General features: G+C 37.3%; 1 protein-coding gene across 1 annotated transcript in view; it reads left to right on the top strand.

Moving 5' to 3' along the window:
• ERC2 (ELKS/RAB6-interacting/CAST family member 2) overlaps positions 1-19,381 on the top strand; it is a 369,196-nt gene that overhangs the window by 82,103 nt on the left and 267,712 nt on the right. Inside the window, exon 6 of the mRNA XM_057373393.1 lies at positions 17,617-17,784. Within this exon, the coding sequence (XP_057229376.1) occupies positions 17,617-17,784 (168 nt within the window). The remainder of the gene's footprint in view (positions 1-17,616; positions 17,785-19,381) is intronic.

Below are 19,381 nucleotides of genomic sequence, written 5' to 3'. Positions count from 1 at the left end.
TATTGCTCTGAAAATTCTGCCTTTCTTTTGGGGGACACCATTATTTTCATTTCATAAAGCATTGAAATGGAATTTCCTTTGAGCAAGRTGACTGGAAAGAGTGCAGAGTTCCATTTGCAGGGCCTGTAGAAAGTGGTGCCCAGAGGCAGGAAAATGGGAAATCAGAAAGAAGGGGCTATATATTTGGTGTATAAAGAATTTATGCAAGTTATTTGGGACAAATAGTTTGATGAATGTTAGATTTATCTTGCTGTCAAAACACTTCTCATTTTCAGCTATTTTATTGAATTAAAGTGAAAATTAAACTGTAGTTCCTGACTCCCCACCACCTCACTTCTTAGTTTTGCAGAAAATTACCTTGTTGCCATTGCAAACAATATTCAGTTAGACAGCTTTAATGGGCTTTTATAACCGAGCAAAATTTACTCTGATAAGATAAGTCACYAGTGGATGGAAATGATTAGAAAAATATTGGTACTGTTAGCTACTAATTTAAGTGCTTTGCTCTAACTGGAGGTGATTGAAGAGGAACTTGGATAGGATTGCTTCAGAAATGATTTTTTGTGTACTGTAGCTACTGCTTACATTGTGATGGATCTGAAGGGCCCTGGTTATAATCTTGGAGGAGAAATTATTGAAGTAGTTTGGCATCTTTTTGGATTTCTGCTTAAGAGACAACTGGGAGGAAGGAGAAAGGACTAGAGCCACTTGGCCTTTTTAAATTCGTGATTTCCTTTTTCAGTGATKTCCTCTTCCTAATACAGATAACAGAGTCCATAGCTCACAATTGCTCTTAACCCGAACACTCAGCCTGTGGAAGGTCCAGAGACATTCTGGGCCTTCCTCTGTCTCTGCTGAGGAGAAAAAACCTGCTTTCAACAGAGGCAGAGTTTAAAATAGGACTATGRTCTATTTGGAATGAAAAAGCTTTCTGCAGCTGTGGTTATCCAGAAATCTTTAGAGATTCTTACACTGACAKTAGACATCATATGGCTTTTTGAATTATTTTCATGGTAGGATTCTGAATAATGTTTTCCTTTTTAACTGTGGAGATGTTTGTTTTCTTCCTTCTTCATCCCTTTGTTTAACTTTTAGAATGAAAGAATTTTCTATTTCTTGGTATCACAGTGGACAATGCAAGTAAGGATCTGAGCTTCTGAAAGATTAGTAGTTTCACAAGTAACCTGATAATATTTAGAGAAACATTTAAATGATATCATCTTGGGCAAACAGAACTTAGATACTTCATRTCCAAAGTGGTAACATGATATAATTACATAATACTTTACATTTCTCTAGTACTTTCCATACTTAAAATCAAATAATGCAGTCTGTGAAAACTTCTGGAAGATTTGTCGTTGTAGGTAAAAAGTATTTAGAAATTACCTCCTGCAAAAGAAACAGCAGCTGCACTTTCTCCCAAATAGCTTAAYTTTGTCATTATTTGGTATGTTTTCAACTAGCTGATGTGGTAAACTTGATGGAATTCCAGCTTTGTGGCTTCCATTTTTGTTTTCTGTTGAAGTCAAAGCTGCTTTTTCATTTTATGCATTGGATGAAATAGAAACCCAGACATGAATGCACTGCTTCATTCAGACAAGCAAAGGATAACACAACTGTGGCAAAAGCCATCTTTTGGAAGCAGATTCAGTGCTTCACATGGTGAATCATGGCAGTTAAGTTGTGTAGCCTTAAGGTTTCAGTAAATTAAAGTCCTTGAGGGCTGTTGGCTGGCACAGCCATGTGGGAAAAATCATCTTGGCTTCAAGTTGTTGCAGGCAGGAACTGCAGTTGTGCACAGAGAGCCATGAAAACAGTGGCCTGACACTTAAAAGGAGCTGGGCAAAACAACTACTGAGCATGGTAGCACCTAGTTAAAAAGGATATTCATGGAGGAAAAATTTTTAAAGATACGTAGTTTACTGAGATGGCTCTGAGCTGAGTTCATTTAAAACACAAAAATTCTCAAATGCAGGATGCTAATTAACATTGGCTGGACTTGACTAGGTGAAATGTGCTTGTAACAAAGATTTGAAATTATCTGTCTCCTTTGAAAAGATCTTTTTAGATCTTAAGTCATGAAGTGGTTAATTATGTTAGTAAACTTCTCAGTTAGATGACTATGCCATAGTTGTCCATCTGTTTGATTCTTTCCTTCCTGGGATTTTAAAAATATGTTATTATAGCTTATATCTGAGCTCTTCAAAGAAATCCTTCACTTTTTTTTTTTTTCCAGCAGTACCCTACACTTCSCCCTGCTAATGTTATTTCTATGCAATAAACTTTTTAAAGCAGTAATATTTTAAAAAGAAATAATAGCATTAAGTGACATTAAACAGCTTGAATCTGTATAATTGCCTTTAGCTATTATCCATTCTGTGAAATATAAAGAAGAAAAGCTTTGAGCTGCTTCCTCTGTGCTTCTTACTGAAATGTGCTCTTTCTCGCACATTAGATTAATATACTCCTGTGATTTTCAGTGTTAATTTCCATATTTTAGAGAAGGAATTGTGTGCTGTAAAAAGTGATGACAGTACCAAGGTTTGCTGATGTCATTACAGACCCCATATATTGGGGGTTTCTCGCTTTACATGCTCATACTTTTCCTACCTGTGTTTKTACCAGCTGTAGTTGGTTAAAGGCTGCACATGCATCCTGATGAATTTCTCCTGTAAACTCTTTGCCACAGATCTACCTCTGTTTTTGAAATTCTTGTCTAACAATAACTGGAGATGTTTCTAATTTTACAGAAGAATCTTTGTAAGGAGTACCATGGTAGACAAAATGAAAATTTACGAAAGTGGAAAAAAATTGTTTTAAAAATGCAAATATGTCTGATACATTTGAAGAAATACATTACAAAAGAGGGAAATAAGAGGACATTTTTTGTCAAGCATTAAGAAGAATCTAAAGCTAAAGAAGAAAATGAGGCATTCTACAAAATAGTCAGGAAATAAGTGAAAAGGGAGCATGAAATTGTGGAGGGAAGTTGTAGAAGTTGCTGTTATGTAAGAGCACTGGGATAGGAACATCTSTGCTCATGTATACATATATCATATAACCTTGTCTGAATCAGTGGAGTTCTGCTACAATTTGTGTTAGAAATGTGTCTGAGTATTGTAGAACTAAGACCTAACAAGATAAAATCAAGGATTTGCAAGTCAAGTGTTTGGAGTTTTGAAAATGTTGGTACTTCTGTCAAGTTGGATTGAGAAACAGGTCAGAAAATAGAATAAAATGTTTTAGTTTCTGTTTCTGTAGTGATCATTTGGCTGTCTGTTTTAACATAAAAGACTGGATTTGCAGAGGCAAATCCTAGTTCAGACATTTTGTAGTGTGTGGTGTTTCTTCCTCCCTTCATCCCCCTCTTCAGTAATRATTTTCCTTTAAAAAAGGTTGATTTTTTAGATACCCATAATGGGCTTGTGAATACTACTGCCTTTGATCGATGCCCTTTGTCTTYTGTCTTTGAGTGGAAGTAAGTTTGATACAAGCAAGGTGCATGTCAGATACCATTACCAGGGCTGGTTGGAAATAGGCTGGAACAATTGTGCAAGTACTGTATTTATGAGGACTCTTTTCTTTCTCATGTCCTTTTGCTTTTGTTTTTCCAATTCTTCCTCAGGTCAAATAAGCGTAACAGCTGTTTTGTATCTATAAATTCTGCTTTCTTCCAGCTGCCCTGTGCTGTGAGATCAGGCACAAGATCAGTACAGGGTGGGAAAGACTGAGGAGTGTGTAAATAAAAACAGTTTGGGTTCACATTCACTGCATGCTTATTTTCCCCTTTAAACTGTTGGTGTTCCAAGAAAATACTTAAAATATTTTCCATTARTTAATTACTTTTGYGCTGTATCACTTACTCATTGTTCTGAACATTGTTGGAGMAACCCTRAAYTGGATTCTGGAATAGATTATAGTAYTTATAAGTACTTCTGAGTCTTCCTATAATCCWTAATTGAAATTAAAATCAGCATCTATTATATCTGCYTATTACTATRTATTCCTAATCTTCTGCATAAATATTTTCCTGTTTTCCAAATGTAGGTACCGTTTGTGGTTGAATTTAGGACATTTTTGTACCAAGATCRGAGAAAGTGATTTTCTAGTCCAAAATACTTAGTGTTTTTCAGTAGTAAATTTGGAGGAGCATTGYCATTGAAGTACTCTGCATGGAGGACATTGTTGCAGTAAAACTTAGGAGAAATAATAAAAAGAAAACTGTTGGTAGCAGTTGCTACCAACAGCAATAGGATTTGCTAAGATTCTTTTTTCTTTGCTTTCTACAAGAAGTGTTCATGATGCCTGTGTGCCATATCCGCTGTAACAGAAGTGACTCTGGTCAGTGGCTGCATGGAAGATGGATTACTGCTGGAAAGATTTRTGCTGGAGGTTCATCTTTCATCTTTAAATTTGGATAAATAGCGAAATCATGTAAAAATAAGCAGAGTTSTTGCTGGGCAAGGCAGGAAACTGTAGAGGAAAGTGTGCTCAGTTATGTTTGAGCTCCAGATTGCACCTCACTGATGTTTTACGTGTTCTGGAACTCTAAAGCATAACATAGTCCACAGTTGTTAATGGACTCTCTGCTACACTGCATTTCAAACAGAACATGTATTTTTGCATCATGGCTCCACATTCTTTTCTGTCTTTGAATATTTATAGCTAAATTTCTCTGCTTTATGTCAGGAGCAGTAAGGTTCCTGAGATGAGAAARTATGGAAATAAACGATGGAAATCTTTATTCTCCTCAACACCTAGTCAGTTCCATATTATTTGAGTTACAATAAAGTAAACTTTCCTCTTGCTATTAATTTATTTAATTTTTTAGTCAAGTGTAAATTTCATTTTACTTTTTCAGCCAAAAAAAAATCCATTTTCTTCATGRATAGGCTCAGGTATCTTAAGATATTTAATTGTGGAGCTGTTTAATCTTTCTACACATCTGATATAAGAGAAAAKTGCTTTTCTCTTATTAAATGATACATTTCTTTTTATTTCAGACCAGTTTTATCTTTCCTGTGACTCAGGTGTTGGTTGACCTTTCAGTAGAATTATTGGTTTGGTTCCTTGTTTATTTTGAAAGRTTGCCAGAAGTTGGGGGAAAGGGGAGGGGGGGAAGAGAAGTTGCCTTTATTTTATCCCATTTTAGGATTTTATGCATGATTTCATAACGTTGTGGTAAATACAATAGTACATATTTAATACAGCTTGTAGGTTTATGTTTGCAACAGACTGGAAACAATTGACAGTACTTTTCTTAAGCATAACCAAAAACATAATGAAGTTTATCCTGCCAAGTGTCAGGCCACAAATAAAGGCAGGCACATGTGTGGTCAACCTGCCCTCCATTTCTAGGAAAAGAGCCATTGGCCCAAATAAACTCATTTKAAATCAGGCAGGAAATCTTTGCCAGACCTGAGCCAGACTGGTGTGTGTTGGTGACTCCTGGCTGTGCCCAGCCCTGCAGATGGGTTGGTGTCTGAGCCAAACAAAAGTTCAGGTCTCTCTGAAGGAGCTGAGGTGCCAGTGGCCTCTCGTCTTTTCCTCTTCCAGGGAGATTCTGCTTTCCAGCAGTCTGGCAGCAGGCTCTACTCTACTCTGTGTCATCCTCTGTCACACATTTTGAAGCAGTCTGTCACATACCTGGGGATAGGATAGTGAGAGGATAAGCTTAGATGGTGTATGTTTTTCCTGGATGAAGAATGCTTTCAGGAATTGTTCAAATAGAGGAGAATATTTTGGTACCGTGCATTTTTATAAATGATCTGTTTTGTTTAACTGAAACCAGCTCTTGTTCCTTCTCCTGCAATTATGAAGCCAAATAAAAAACAATGGCACAGGGGTGGGAGCAGGCACAAGTGTCTCGTAGGAAGAGGGAGAGACCCTCTCGGAGCGTTCAGGTTTAGGGTTAAGAGAAACAGAGCCCATCTGGACTTGAATACAACAAGAGATGAGAAGGGCAACAAGAAAGGTTTCTATAGACACAACAGTAGCAGAAGAGTAGGGAAAATATGGGGTCACTGATGAATGGGAGTGGAGGCYTGGACCCTAAAGGAGATGGAGACAGTCAAAATACTGAATGCTTTCTTCACCTTGATCGTTACTGGAAAGACCAACCTTCAGCAATCCCCAGGTCGCTGAAATCAATGCAGAAGTCCAGTGCCAGGCAAACTTATCCTTGCTGGAGAAGGGTCAGGTCAGGGGATATTTGAAGAAATCAGACACATCCAAGTCCCTTCTCCTTGCTGGAACGCACCTGCATGTGCTGATGGCATCCTGTCAGGTACCTCTGGCAAGTGATGGGATTTGCAAAAGGTTTCTGAGACTTGGGAGAAAGCCAATGTCTTAGAGAGGGCAGGAAGGAGGATCCCTGCCCAGGGCACCCTTGGGAAGGGTTTGCCTCCATCTTCTCATGCCCTTCCACTCAGTAATTGAGGACAGCACTGAGATCTCCTGTGGCTTTTTCCTCAGGCTGCACAGAGCTSGTCTCAGCCTCTGCAGGCACATTCWRTGGTTCAGTTCCACCACCATCCAGGTGGGRCCTTCAGCTGGACTCCTCCCAAGCCTAAGCTGAGCTCTGAGTGTGTTCCAGAGATGGCTCCACATCCCCAAGGCTGTGCTGCCTGTTCCAGTTAGCTGGCTTTGTTTCCTGCTGGCTTAGCTATTGTTGTGAGGAGCTTTGTGTTCTGATGCGGAACCAAAAGAAGCATTTCTAGAGCATGAGTTTGGAGTGGCAATGTGTTATTAATTCCAATTGTTATTATTAGTCATGCATAAGTCCAAGAATTATTATCCATTTACTGTTCTAAGATAAAAAAGTTTGATGAAAAACTTATAGTAATATTTTATAGGGTGTTCAACAGTTCAGTGTATTTAAAAAAATACATAATGGTTGGTTAATCTAAAGAGAACATATAAAAAAAATAAAAATCCTTGTGTCACCTGTGGACCAAATATCATTGGGGAAATGATCTTATGTTTCTCCACCAAGCTAGATGTAGTTTTAAGGTTTGAAGATGAGGGTGTTTCTCAAGGCCTGTCTTGGTCAGTTGCAGGATTACTGGTAGATGGRTTTTCTTGATGCTTTTGTATTTTCCTTGTTTGCTTCTGTTGAAATGGGGAGTGGTTATGGTGAGAAGCTGCCCAGAGAGAACATTAGAGGAAGCTGTGGCAGCAGTTTTAGTGAATCTGACAGCACCTGTTCTCAGCTGGTGTCACCTGTTCATGGAGGAGAGAGAGATTCAGGGCGTGGTGATGAGATTCTCTGCTTCCATCTCCAGTTCCTGCACTGAACCCCATAACCATCTCAAAAGGAACAGGAATAAAAACATGGCATACTTTGAAGCTCAGGGCCTCTCTTTATATAATTTCATTATTTTTGAGCTGTCTGAAAAGTGTTTGCAGTCACATGCACATTGGCCAAATGGGTAGGAATCGGACACAGATTTTGAATCTGTAATGTTGGATTTTCCCAATCTAGGAWAGAGTTCTTGCATGGTTGTTAAAGTTTCATAGGTTTAAAATGTAGTGGCAATAGTTAGTGCAAAATTAAAAAAAATAAACAATCATCATTTAAAATGTCAAATGCAGCAGCTGAGAGAGAATTCAGGATGGCAGCTGTGATGTACTGTATTGATAAATCAAAATAATAAATTCAAAACATATGATCTCAGTAATGTAATCCAGATTATGTGTTAGAGGGTAACAGTTGGCATTTTCAGTGCTAGAAGTTTATTCTGCCTKTGACCTGGTGCCTTGATGAGCATTAAAGATACAAGGTTGCTGTGTTTGGATYTGTGCTCAAGTGGTACTAACAACTGAAGTTGCTATTCAAATGAAATAGAAAAGTTTGATTTGTAGTGTAAAACTATAAGCATGCTTATTCTGTAAGAATTACGTTTTCTTTCTTGCCTAAGATGCAGAGGGGACTTTAAGGTATCAAAATTTGAGTGTGGGGGAGATACTTGCCCTGGTAAAGTCTCAAAGTGAGTGTGAGAGCATTTTTACACAAGTGATGAGAACCTCCTGGACATGATTGACTTAAATTAGCTTGATTGGTTTTTATCAATTGCAGCTGCACTATTTAGCATAAAAATGCAAAACATCCAAAAATCATTTGCCTTGCAGTGTAGTAGAAAGATGGTTTTAGTTAGTCTTTAAGATGTTTCAAATGTTTACTCTACGCAGATTCTCTGAGAATGGATCCAGAAGGTATCTAGTTACAGAGAATTAGTATAGATATTGTAAACATTGAGAAAATTAATTAAGGAAAATATGCTGCTTTATGCATTGCGTATTTAAGATTTTGTTTTTTTTTGGTTTTTTTTAACTGTGTTAGTAAGTTAAAAAAGTTCAAAGATATTTGTTGTAGTGTCATAATCAGGCACCTGCCCATTAAAAGCTAGAAGAGAAAGATTAGAATTTTGTGTGATGTACAATTGTCTGACTAGCTCTCTTAAGCAGTGACATGCTGAAAGAAATCCTGAATAAATTTCTTTCTAAATAAGACAGGAAAGTTTCAGACCAGTGTTGAGGATTGCAATCCAGTGTTGAAAATTTGAGCAGGGAAAGGCTTGCTGCTATTTAAAGGCTGTAATCTGTACCCTGAGTTTTGATACAGGATGAACATTTTACTTTTTGTAGAACTGTACCTGCAAACTCCTGATCCTGCTTTTGTTCCAAAGGCTTCTCTTTTTCAGTGGCTTAATGATTTTTATAGTATGTGACCTTAAGGCTAATTAAGTGCATCTTTGTATTCCTTGGATGCTTAATGCTGTCTAATTCAGAGGAAAAATATTAATATATATGAAACTATATGTATGTATAAAACTTGCATAATTTCCTGTGATTAATTGTTACCAATTATTATGCTGAAGAAGAGCACTTCTTTGTACATGAAAGAATAGATTATGTTAAACAGAGAGATTACATGAAGTCAGTCTTTTGCACACTTCTAAATGTTGTTGATACGGGATGCCTGCATTGAGCTTAAATCTTTTTATAATTCCTTAGATTCACTTAGTCTTACACATTCCTAGGATAATGATGCCCATTTAGATCTTTAGACACATGGAATTAAGAGATTGGAAACTGAAAATCAYCCAGTTAAGAGCATACTCAATGGTATAATTTCAGTGGCTGAAAAAAATGAAATATTTGTGCGTCTATGTATATACATTTTTAAAATTTGTATATATATGTAAAGAAATCACAATAAAGGGTGGAGATTGTTCTGTGCTATCAGTTTCATATGTGGTTGACATTCAAAGTTGCATCTATATACATAATTCAGTAAATAATTTTTGTACTCCTCTGTTAGGTTTTTGCAATCCAGTACATTCATCAGAGATGAATGAGGGTAGAAGGTTCTGTTTCTTCTTGCATGAATAATACAAGGCTTTGGAAAGTTTCAGTTACAGAGGCTCTTAATTGTATCTGCACAAGTTTGCTGACAGCCTGGTGGGGTATTTCTGGGGATATAATATTTGCAGGAAAAACAAAGGCTGACTTTGCTATCCTAAATTTAATTTTCAGCAATGACAGGCAGAAACTCCCCTGTTTTTTGTAAAGTAAGATAGACATCAAGGAGGCCAATGCACCTATGTATTCAAAGATACGCTTTTGTAATACAATKTTAGGGTGGATGTAAATTTAATAAATTCATTACATTGTATGCAGTTGCTGTTGTTTACCAGCTCCTGCTCCTCACTTCCTAGAAAGCATCCTTGAGGTCCTTGGAAACTAAATTCTTAAAGACAGCCTGGCAACTGCAAAGAGAAATATAGCAGTTCTTTAATGTGTCTTTTATAACTTACTGGTTGGAAAGGTGAGGGTTTTCTGGGAGGTTGTTTTTTGGTTTTGTGTTTTTGCTTTGTTTGAGAGATGGTATTGTGATGTTCTTATGTGTTGATACATACAATTAAATTTGCATAGTGCAGGATCCTGTGTAGTTAATCTATGCTAACTACRTTTGCATTAAGATTCCTTTTTGTGTGCTGGCATTGTCCTGTTTCCTGAAATGTATCTTTATTTTCCCAATCTTTTGAGGATACTGAAAAAAGGAGCAGRATTTCACCCATGTGCAGAATTATCCATGTCTGGGAAAAAGATTACTTTCAGAATGCTTCCCAGGAAAAGAAAAACAGATGAGGGAATGGTACTTGCTTTATTTATTTATTTACTTTTAGAATTTTCTTAAAGGGCAGATTTTTAAGGCTCCATGTTAATGTCAGCTGTCAGATATAGGGGAATGAATTTTTATACTCAGGTTTCATTTCTGTGACTAGTAAACCTGATTTCATGTAGCCTCTCCTTCTGTGTGAAATTATTTATATCCTGAATTTTTAAGACTAAAATGAATATGCTAAAAATATATATACTATATACACAAAAAGAATATGAGAAGTGATTAAATAGTGATTTTTTTTTTTAAAAAAAATAACACATTAGCAAAATAATTTTCACCATTGTATCTTTATATTTAAGGACAACCTTTGCTGACAGTGTTGAAATCGTAGAAAATTCAATCCTAGAAGTATTTCAAAGACATACTTTCAAGGACAGAAACTTTCAGCAGAAGTCAAATGTTTGAACAAAATGTTGTTTTCTGGTGGCTGAATGGTTCCCTCACTTCCCCACTGATTGTTKCTGTTTCTTCATTATGATATATAATAATAGTTATGTTTCCCCAGCATATTTTTCCTTTTAGCAGACAGTACATTGAATCAAGTATTTATAAAAAAGYCTCTGCAGGATTTAGAGGGTCTTGGAAATTAGTAAAGAAATCTGTGGGTTCAAGGCTTTGCTGTGAAGAGCCAGAGTTGGCCTGTGTTCAGCTCAGYTGAGGACACTCTATTCATTTTGTCCCCAAGTCTGGGCTGTCACTGTTGGTTCTTGGAGATTGCRTGGCTGTTTCTTTGAAAGCAGATTTTGAGAGTTATTTCACTGCTGATTCTTTTCCTGAAAGCATCCCTTAGATATTTGACAGTGTAAACCATTTCTGTGATAGGGTTTGTTTTTGTGTCTGACTTTATATGGCTCGTTTAGTGTCAAGGCTGTGAGGAAAGCAGAGCTTATCAGTTTTGCTTTATCTTTCTCATGCAGATGCTATTCCTGAGAAACTGAGTATGTCCCAGATGGAATATAATTGTGGTAAACTAGTAAACCTATAGCTTCCAGATGAATAATAAATAAATGCAAGATCAGATCTTGACATGTCTCTGACTTGCTGCTAGATGATCTGGCAGACTGGRTTCAGTAAAAATATTTGGCAAGGTAATCTCTGTTAGAATGTTAGGCAGTCTGCAACTRAAACTTGTCTGATTTCATTCCTGCATAACTTCTTATTTTTAGTTTACTATTTAACCTCTTATAATCACTGTACTTATAAAAATAATGGAATTACTGTTTTTATTTCCTTAGTGCCTATTTCATGCATTTCTTTGCAGCATTGTTTGGGTCTCATTACTCATCCTAAACTTTTCAAACACTTAAAATATAAGGGGAAGGTCTATCATTGCTGTGGTTATTGAAGTTCTTTATGGTAAAATACCTAAAGAATATTATTGCAAAGGTGGCATAAGTAAGGATTTACCAGTTTGGAATCTGAAACAGTCCTGTCAGTCTTTTGACACCCTTCGTCTTTAGGAGCTTCTCATGACTTAAGTAGCCTTTCCTTGACTGGAATTCTTATCMCAAGCCAGCACAATCTCTGGAAACTGGTTTGGAAGTATTTTTCCAGTATAAAGAAATAAATATATTTGCAGTGTCTAAGATAGCCAGAACAATTGCACTTTTGTTTCAGTAGGAGCACAGTCTCATTTTTGGTTGTTCTTATTAAAAAAATATCAAGTCTTGCCATTTCAGCTGATGGGCCATCTACTGTGTGTAAGACACCTCTGAATAATGACTTAGAGAAATAAGTTAATATATGTGATACAGCCTTTCACAGAGCATTTCTTAAAGGGCTCAGAACATCACTGGCTGTCATCTTGCTCACATAGGCAAGGGRAGTAAGCAGAGGGTTGCCTTGCCTTGCTTGCCTCAAAAGCCAGAGCCTGTGGGGAAGTCCTGAATTCTGGAGGGGCCCAGAGAACTGAAGGTTTGGCTTGGGGTTGTGTCGTGGAGTGAAGCAGAACTGTCACACTTCCTGTGCCCGAGGTCCTTATCAAAGGTAGCTGGACCTGCTGCTGTGGAAATGTCTGATAATTGAGTAGGTGACACAAGCAGGTGTCAGAAGAGGGTGAATCATAGGATTCTCCTCTGTGTGATGTGTCTTACTCAAGAGATGTAAAATTGAGAGGGAGGTCGAGGATGCAGCTCAGCCCTACAAGGGCTCTCCATCTCAGCTGAAGGGAGGATTTACCTACAGGCACCTCCTTTATTCTGAGTAGGTTACAAACCTAAATGTGCTTTTTGAAAATCACACATTCMTTGCTGTGCCAGCTCTTTGTAATTGCTGAATCCTACCAGTGRAAAAAAAGGTAACTGAGAAGCACAGTTCATGGAAAAAATTCTAATTTTWACCGTGTATAAAGCTAATTGATATTTACTGATGATTCTTTCATATCCTTTTTGTTCATGAAGCAGTTGAACACATTGGATTGACTTAATAAAAGAACACTGTGGCCTTTTAATTCACTTTCTATTAATCTATTGCAGTACAATAAAATTTGAATGTTATTGGAAGACAGACATTTCAAAAGCTAAAAGCTTCCAAGATTGATAGTTTTGTAAATTGGCTTTAAGTATTTTGRATTTATAACTATCATTATGTTGCTAAATAACATTGACTCTGGAATGACTGACTTCCTTTTTCAGTAATTCAAAAGTATTATGATAGCTATGGTTTTATAGTAAGCATAAAAACCAGTGAGGTAAGGTTAGTGTTGGAAGTTTTATTAACAAAAACTGTAAGTATTAGCACATGAGTTACAGTTCCCTTGTGTTTTCCAAAATTTGCTGGAACTAAACTGTACATTAAATTCTGAACTTCGGACTTAGTTGCTTTAAACTACCTAATTTTAGTGGTAGGAATAGGCAAAGATGTAATTTGGAATAAAAGAGCTATTAGGTAGTTGGCTGCATTGATAAAGTACCCTGATCTGACTTCCTTGTGGCATTTGATGTATAAGGACAAGCTTCATATTGCCTGAGGGACCATTAATATCTTGTTTACAATCTTTGATTCAGCTGAAACCTTTTCTGATGTAGTTTGACCAGTTAGTTTACCAATTTTCTCCTTTAAAGGGCAACATAATCTGTACTGGTGCATTGAAAAAAAAGTAAGAAAAAAAAATCAAGATGGATTATTAGAGCTGTTGATTGCTGAGGCTGTTGGGGATGGAGGCTGGGAAGTTTATGCAAATTGTAGGTGTTTTCTTCAAGGATTGGGTGTAGCATTTGAGGTGTCACAGCAGTGGTGCTTCCCTTGCCCTGGTGCAGAAGGACTGAAAGAGCTTCTGGCAGGGATTCTGTCTGGGAAATGTAGGGATTTGTTTCCCTGATCTGCACAGCCAACACTRCCCAGTTGGGCAGTTTTTGTTTGCAAAACCCCTCCTGTTGCTCACTGTCTGTTTCCCTGGGCTCACCGGCTTTAAACACCTCCCCTCGTGTCAGTTCTGAAATACTGATGTAGAAATAAAGCAGTAAACKAGATTAGCCTTTAAAGAACATAAAGTCTATGAGCTATCAGCTGAATTAAAATGTAAACTATAAACTCGGAGTAGTAGAGGGGTAGAATGTTTGAAATAATGCTTGAAAGTGGGATTTTCCTCTGTGAAGTGAAAAAGCCTAGCTAATCCACTAGATTTTCAATTTGGAACARTGTAAAGGACATTAATTGTACAGAATTCAGGTGTCTGCAGCTCCGAAATGTTCTGCCTTTTCTGCCTTGAGTTTTACATACATCAGATGTTTTTGATAGAAATGAAGGAATTATGCTATGGTTTGCCAGRTACAGCTATTGTTTGAAAAAGATAATCTTTATCATATCAGACTAAAAAATGAGGGACAAATATGATGAGGGGGTAGTTTCCATTATACTTGCTTATTTTAGAATAGGTTTTGTTTTCTTTTAGTTTTTTGTTTACTTTTTTTTTAGCTTTTTAATTTTTTTTTTCTTAGTGGCTCTGGAGAGTGCTTTGGGACACATGATATGCTTTCTATACTTGTAGTTCAGTTCTCATATTTGCAAAAAGGCCCACAGGAGAATATTCTCTCTGTACTAATAATTCAGTACTTCTGTATGGAAAATTGAARTGACAGCTCCTTTATTCTGTTTAAATTGGTTTTCATAATAACAACTTCAAATTTCCCCAGATAAATGCAGATGCATAAATACAGGCACYGAGATCTTTAATAGAAATTTGGGTTTTTTTTATTAACTGAAGTTTTCCCCAAAAGGCTGCATAATACGCTAAGAGAGGAAATAATAGCACAGAAAGTGTCGCAGGCCTGTGAAGCCTGTGTGTGTCAGAGGACCTTCAGGTTTAGTTTAAAAAATAGTCAAACATTGGCTTTAAATGTATCTATTTAAGATGGCAAAATAAATAATTCTTAACAGGGAAGCACAGTGGTGCTTCTTCATGTTTTGCTTTCTCATGGAGCTCCATGGCACTAAACCACTTTCACAGGTGATATATGTAATGTGGTATTTGAGTTAAACAGTTAACAGTGAGGAACTCTGAGGAACAGACGTCACTGCTGAAGCTGGTCATGAGTGGCAGGTGATGACATGAAGATTAATAAAGTTTGACTTWGAATTTGGCAATTTTTGCCACTTACATGAACTCTTTTTTTTCCTAAAGAATAACTCAGTTCTATAGTTTTTACAGTCTGTTGTATATTTCCAGAGCAAGTGACAGAGTTTGCTGTATTAAATAGTTGAAATGAGTAGTTGCTGAGGAAAAAGTTAGGCAAAATTAAAACGCAATTTACTTGGAGAGAAGTCTTTGAAATACTTTATGTGTTAGCTATCGGATCTGTTTTTGCTTTATTTTTCTGGAAAATGGTGGTGTTCTTCAGACTGCCAAGTTTTACTAGTAAATATAYTGCCAGAGTTTGGGAAAAATAAGTGAAGGACTCTTAAAATTAGACAGTGTTGAGTGAAAAGCCAAAGAGAGGGGTTTTGTGCACCAGAAATCCTTATCCTTACAAATATAAAAATATATCTGTATCTGTTGCTGTAAAATGACCCGTRTTTAATTTCCTTTCAAATTGTGTTTAAAATGCCTTTGATGTAAAAGAAGTAGTAAGAAAATGGCTGACATTCCTCAGAGTGTACAGGCATGCTCCATTTAGAATACTTCATTGTTTTGCTATTTTGGGGAGATGTCCTTTCACAGCACCGTTTTCAGGGAAAAGACAATTTCTTGAATTGGCAAATCCACCCTGGCCAAAAATGAAGTAGTATGTTTGCTTCTGGTCATGCACAAGATGAGGAACTGATTTAACAGCATTTTGGGTTTCTACCATCTGGAGGTTCTTATTTGACTCATGAAATGATGTCATCCATGCTTAGTGCTGAACAGATAGTGAAAGGTCGCCTGCAGTTCAGGCTGAGGTAGTTTTATTTCCTGTTATGAGGAGTGTAAAAGTCTTGGTTCATGGTTACTGGAGGCAGAAAGAGCACTTTGGGAAGGGGAAAATGACCGACACAACTGATGTTCTCCTAAASCTCCCCATTGCATTCCTGTGAATAGAAAATCAATCTGCACACCCCAGACCACACACAGGATGAGCTGTGTGTTCCCTCTGCCAGCCTGGCACTGCTCAGAGCTCTGCCTCTGCTTTCACAATGGCTCCTTGCTGTCAATGCTGGTTTGGGGATGATATCCTTATTGCATCAAAWACTTCACTGTATAGGTGGATTTTTGAATTCAAGTGTTCTTTCTGCTGTATCAGTCTCAAGATGAGGACATGTAAGAAGATTGCTATGTATTTGGCAGATCGTTTTCTGCCACCTAAGGCTGTGGTGGACCTGCTGTGCTTTTTCTTTCCCAACTCTTGCACTGTCCCTGTGTGAACTGGGGTTGGTGGGACTGAGATTCTTTGGCTGTTTTTCAGTGCAATCGAAGCTGCATTTTGGTTATGGTTTAAAGACTTTATCTGAGGCTACAGCAGGATTTGGGTCTGAGAAGCTGGAGTTGACACGGCTCTGCTCCCATTTCCCACACATTCAGAACCATTTGCTCATCCTCTCCTCATTGTGCTCCCAAGTTTAGTTGCTTAAAATCCCCCCCCCCCGTTCCTGATTTGAATGTAGAGAGCCACGCTGACAGGGTGTGTGGGAAGAAGTTTGTGAAGAAGAGTGAGAATTGTTGTCTGCTCAGCCCTTGGGGCAGGGAGCGGATGGGCAGGAAAGGATTATTGACTCAGACCCTGCCTGGTTCAGCCAAGCAGGACAGAGCTGCATCAGCCATGAGTTATCCCAGCCCTGGGGAATGGTGTCAGTGCTGTGTTTATTGCAGGGTTTAATGCCCTTCAACTCCCTTCTTTCAGAGCTTTGAGAATGAGCCTGGCAGTGCCTGCCTGGGAGAGCCACTTTTGGAGTGCCCCAGTGCAAGGTCCTGCCCAGCTCCTCAGCTCTTTTATGTTGATAAAAGAGGTCTGAAAGTTTGCTGCTACTATTATTTCTTGTTTTCTAATTTAAAAAGTCATCTTTGAATCCCTGAATCCCTTACTGCACACTGCTTACAAACTGGGAGATCCTATTGCTGTAATATTGTAAAAAAAACCCCAAAAGTCTTAAAATAAATCTTTTTTTCCCGGTGTATAGAGAGGCAATGAGCCATTTTAAAAGCAGGAAGAACATGTATTTTGTGATCCAATAGATCATCTAAATTGGTCCCAGATCAAGTTTTAAAATGGTATTAAAAATACTTTTGCTTTGAATAAATTTAGCATTACGAAACTCAAAATATAAATGAATATAGATTTGCTGTTTGTTTTGCAGCTTGACAGTATTCTGATTAACTAGGGAAAAATTGCTTAATAGAGAAGACCAGAATATGCACACGAGTGTGGTTTAGTGGAAGGACTCCTGAAGGCACCAATAGATGTCAGATGTGATTCTTACAGTACTGATGCTTAAACCCAAGAATATTCTGTTTCTTTAATGAATTGAGATATCTGCTGTTTTATTCCTATTTAATTATAAAATATTACTATTTTATTAATGAATCACATTAAGAGAACAACAAAATTGCATGCTTGAATACACAGCAAGAAATGAGAAAAYTGAGGGATGCTTGCACATGCTGGGCTGTTGGAATTCTTTTGGGTTTTGTTTTTTCTTTTTAGAATCTGTGGGAAAAAAAAGCCCACTAGTTGTGTATGCAGAGCATTTTGCTCGGGAAAATCCTTGGAATAACTCTTATTTTGTTTGACTGGGATTTGTGCTTGCTACAGAGAAATAGTCAGATCCATTTGTTAAGAGACTTCTGAAATAAACACTGGAGAAAAGTGTGACAAGTAAAAGAATCTCTTAAGAGTTCCATTTGGAAAATTACATAGGAAATAAAACATTTCTGAAGTATGAAAAAAAAAGAATTAGACAAAGATATGCTAATAATCTGTATTAAACCCTAAATATGTTTGATTTGCTTACTGTAGGTTGATGCCTTGCGGTTACGACTGGAAGAAAAAGAAACCTTTCTGAATAAGAAAACAAAACAACTTCAAGACCTCACAGAAGAGAAAGGAACCCTTGCTGGAGAAATTCGAGATATGAAAGACATGCTGGAAGTAAAAGAAAGAAAAATTAATGTCCTTCAGAAAAAGGTAAGATCACTGATGAAAGGATATGTTGTACAACTTTTGAGGCTCATTTAAAGGAAATACTTCTATTTCTTAAAGTGTGCTACTTTTAATATATAGTAAAATTCTCTAACATAAAATGAGTTACTGTTATCCATTAGTACATTTTTGTAGTATTATATCTTATATCAGAAAAATTTTGGATGCTGCAGTTGTCACAAAATTATTGGAAAGAAAAGAAGGTGCTAAAAATCCTGATAGAACTTCTTACTCCTCTACAAGAGGGATTCCAGTATTCTTAGGAACACTAATTACTACTCTTTTTTTTCCAAATAATGTAAATAAAATGTGTGGGCCTGCTAAAGGATCAGGATACTCTGTTTTTAGCCTGAAGGCTTTTCTTTTTTGGTGGGAGAGAGTGGAGAAAGAACCTAAATTAAGTCAGTTTTCTGCTTTTCCTGTGGTTTAAAGACATTAAGGAGGGAGGCTCCCCCCAAACAGCCAAATAGTTACATTTGTGGAAAATTAGAAATAAGACTAACTGCGTTTGTTCTCTTTGGGAAGTTGGAGTCAATCATTAGAGTTTCCACCTGGGAGAGTGGGGAGGGAATTTCCTGTAGAGGCAGCTCTGCGAGGGTTTTGGGTACAACAGTAGAGTGTTCATTTCCATATCCTTTTTCTCACACTCACAAAAATMTTGATGCTACCAGGTGTGTCCTGTGTGTCACTCTTTGGCATATAGAAATGCACAGGTGAGCATACAGTGAAATGTTCTTGGAGAAAAAGTTCTTGGCATCACATATTTTTTACTATTTCCCCCTCCTTTTACAGCCAGTCCAAGAATGTCTGCTCCTCCTTACTCGATTATTGTGTAGGTAGTTCATGTTACTGTGGTTTTCCTCCAGGATTCACACAGGGTTCACATGGTCTAGTTGTGCTTCTGTCTGCAACCAGTTAAGCACCAAATTTAAAAATCCAAGCCCTTATTTTCCAGAAACTGAGAAGGCTGCTTTTTCAGGCCTGGGAAATAAGGCCTATCAAAACTGGAATATAAGAACTCCTCCACTATAATCCTCGTTCTGAATATTTGCCTTGTTAGCAATGCTGTAAAAAAAAAAAAAGCAAACTTCAAGGCCTGTATCCTGTGCTGAATGCTAGCTAGTTTTGGACATTCCTTGAGCTTATGAAGAACAGAATGCATCTTTTCTTACTGTTTGCATTCTTAAAAAAACCAAAGAATGCCAACCCCCTGAACAAACCAACAATTTGCAACTTCTCTTGTATTTAGGTCTTGAGGAAATGGATCAGTAAGAGGATTGTGTCTTCACTGGTGAAAATTTTCTGATTAATAACTATCACAGAGCTATCAGCACTGTCTGGCTTGACTTTGTGCTCAGAAATATGCAACATAACACTTATTTTTGATACATCATAGCTATTTTTTAAGGATGTGCAGATGGTCTTGCCTCTTTTGGACCTGCTTCTTAATGGACAGAATCATTCTCAAACTGCACCCTCTCTCTTCAGTAGATCWTGGAGTAAAATATGTCATAGCCTCATGAGCTCTAGTACAGTGAGCTGAATCCTGCTAACAGCTGGGTGGAAAATCAGAGTTAGTACT

Source organism: Malurus melanocephalus, unplaced genomic scaffold, assembly GCF_030028575.1.
Source record: "Malurus melanocephalus ecotype Western Australia unplaced genomic scaffold, MMel_1.1 scaffold_196, whole genome shotgun sequence".
Taxonomy (NCBI): Eukaryota; Metazoa; Chordata; class Aves; order Passeriformes; family Maluridae; genus Malurus; species Malurus melanocephalus.
The sequence above is the reverse complement of the archived record's forward strand: the minus strand, read 5'-3'. Positions and strand labels throughout refer to the sequence as shown.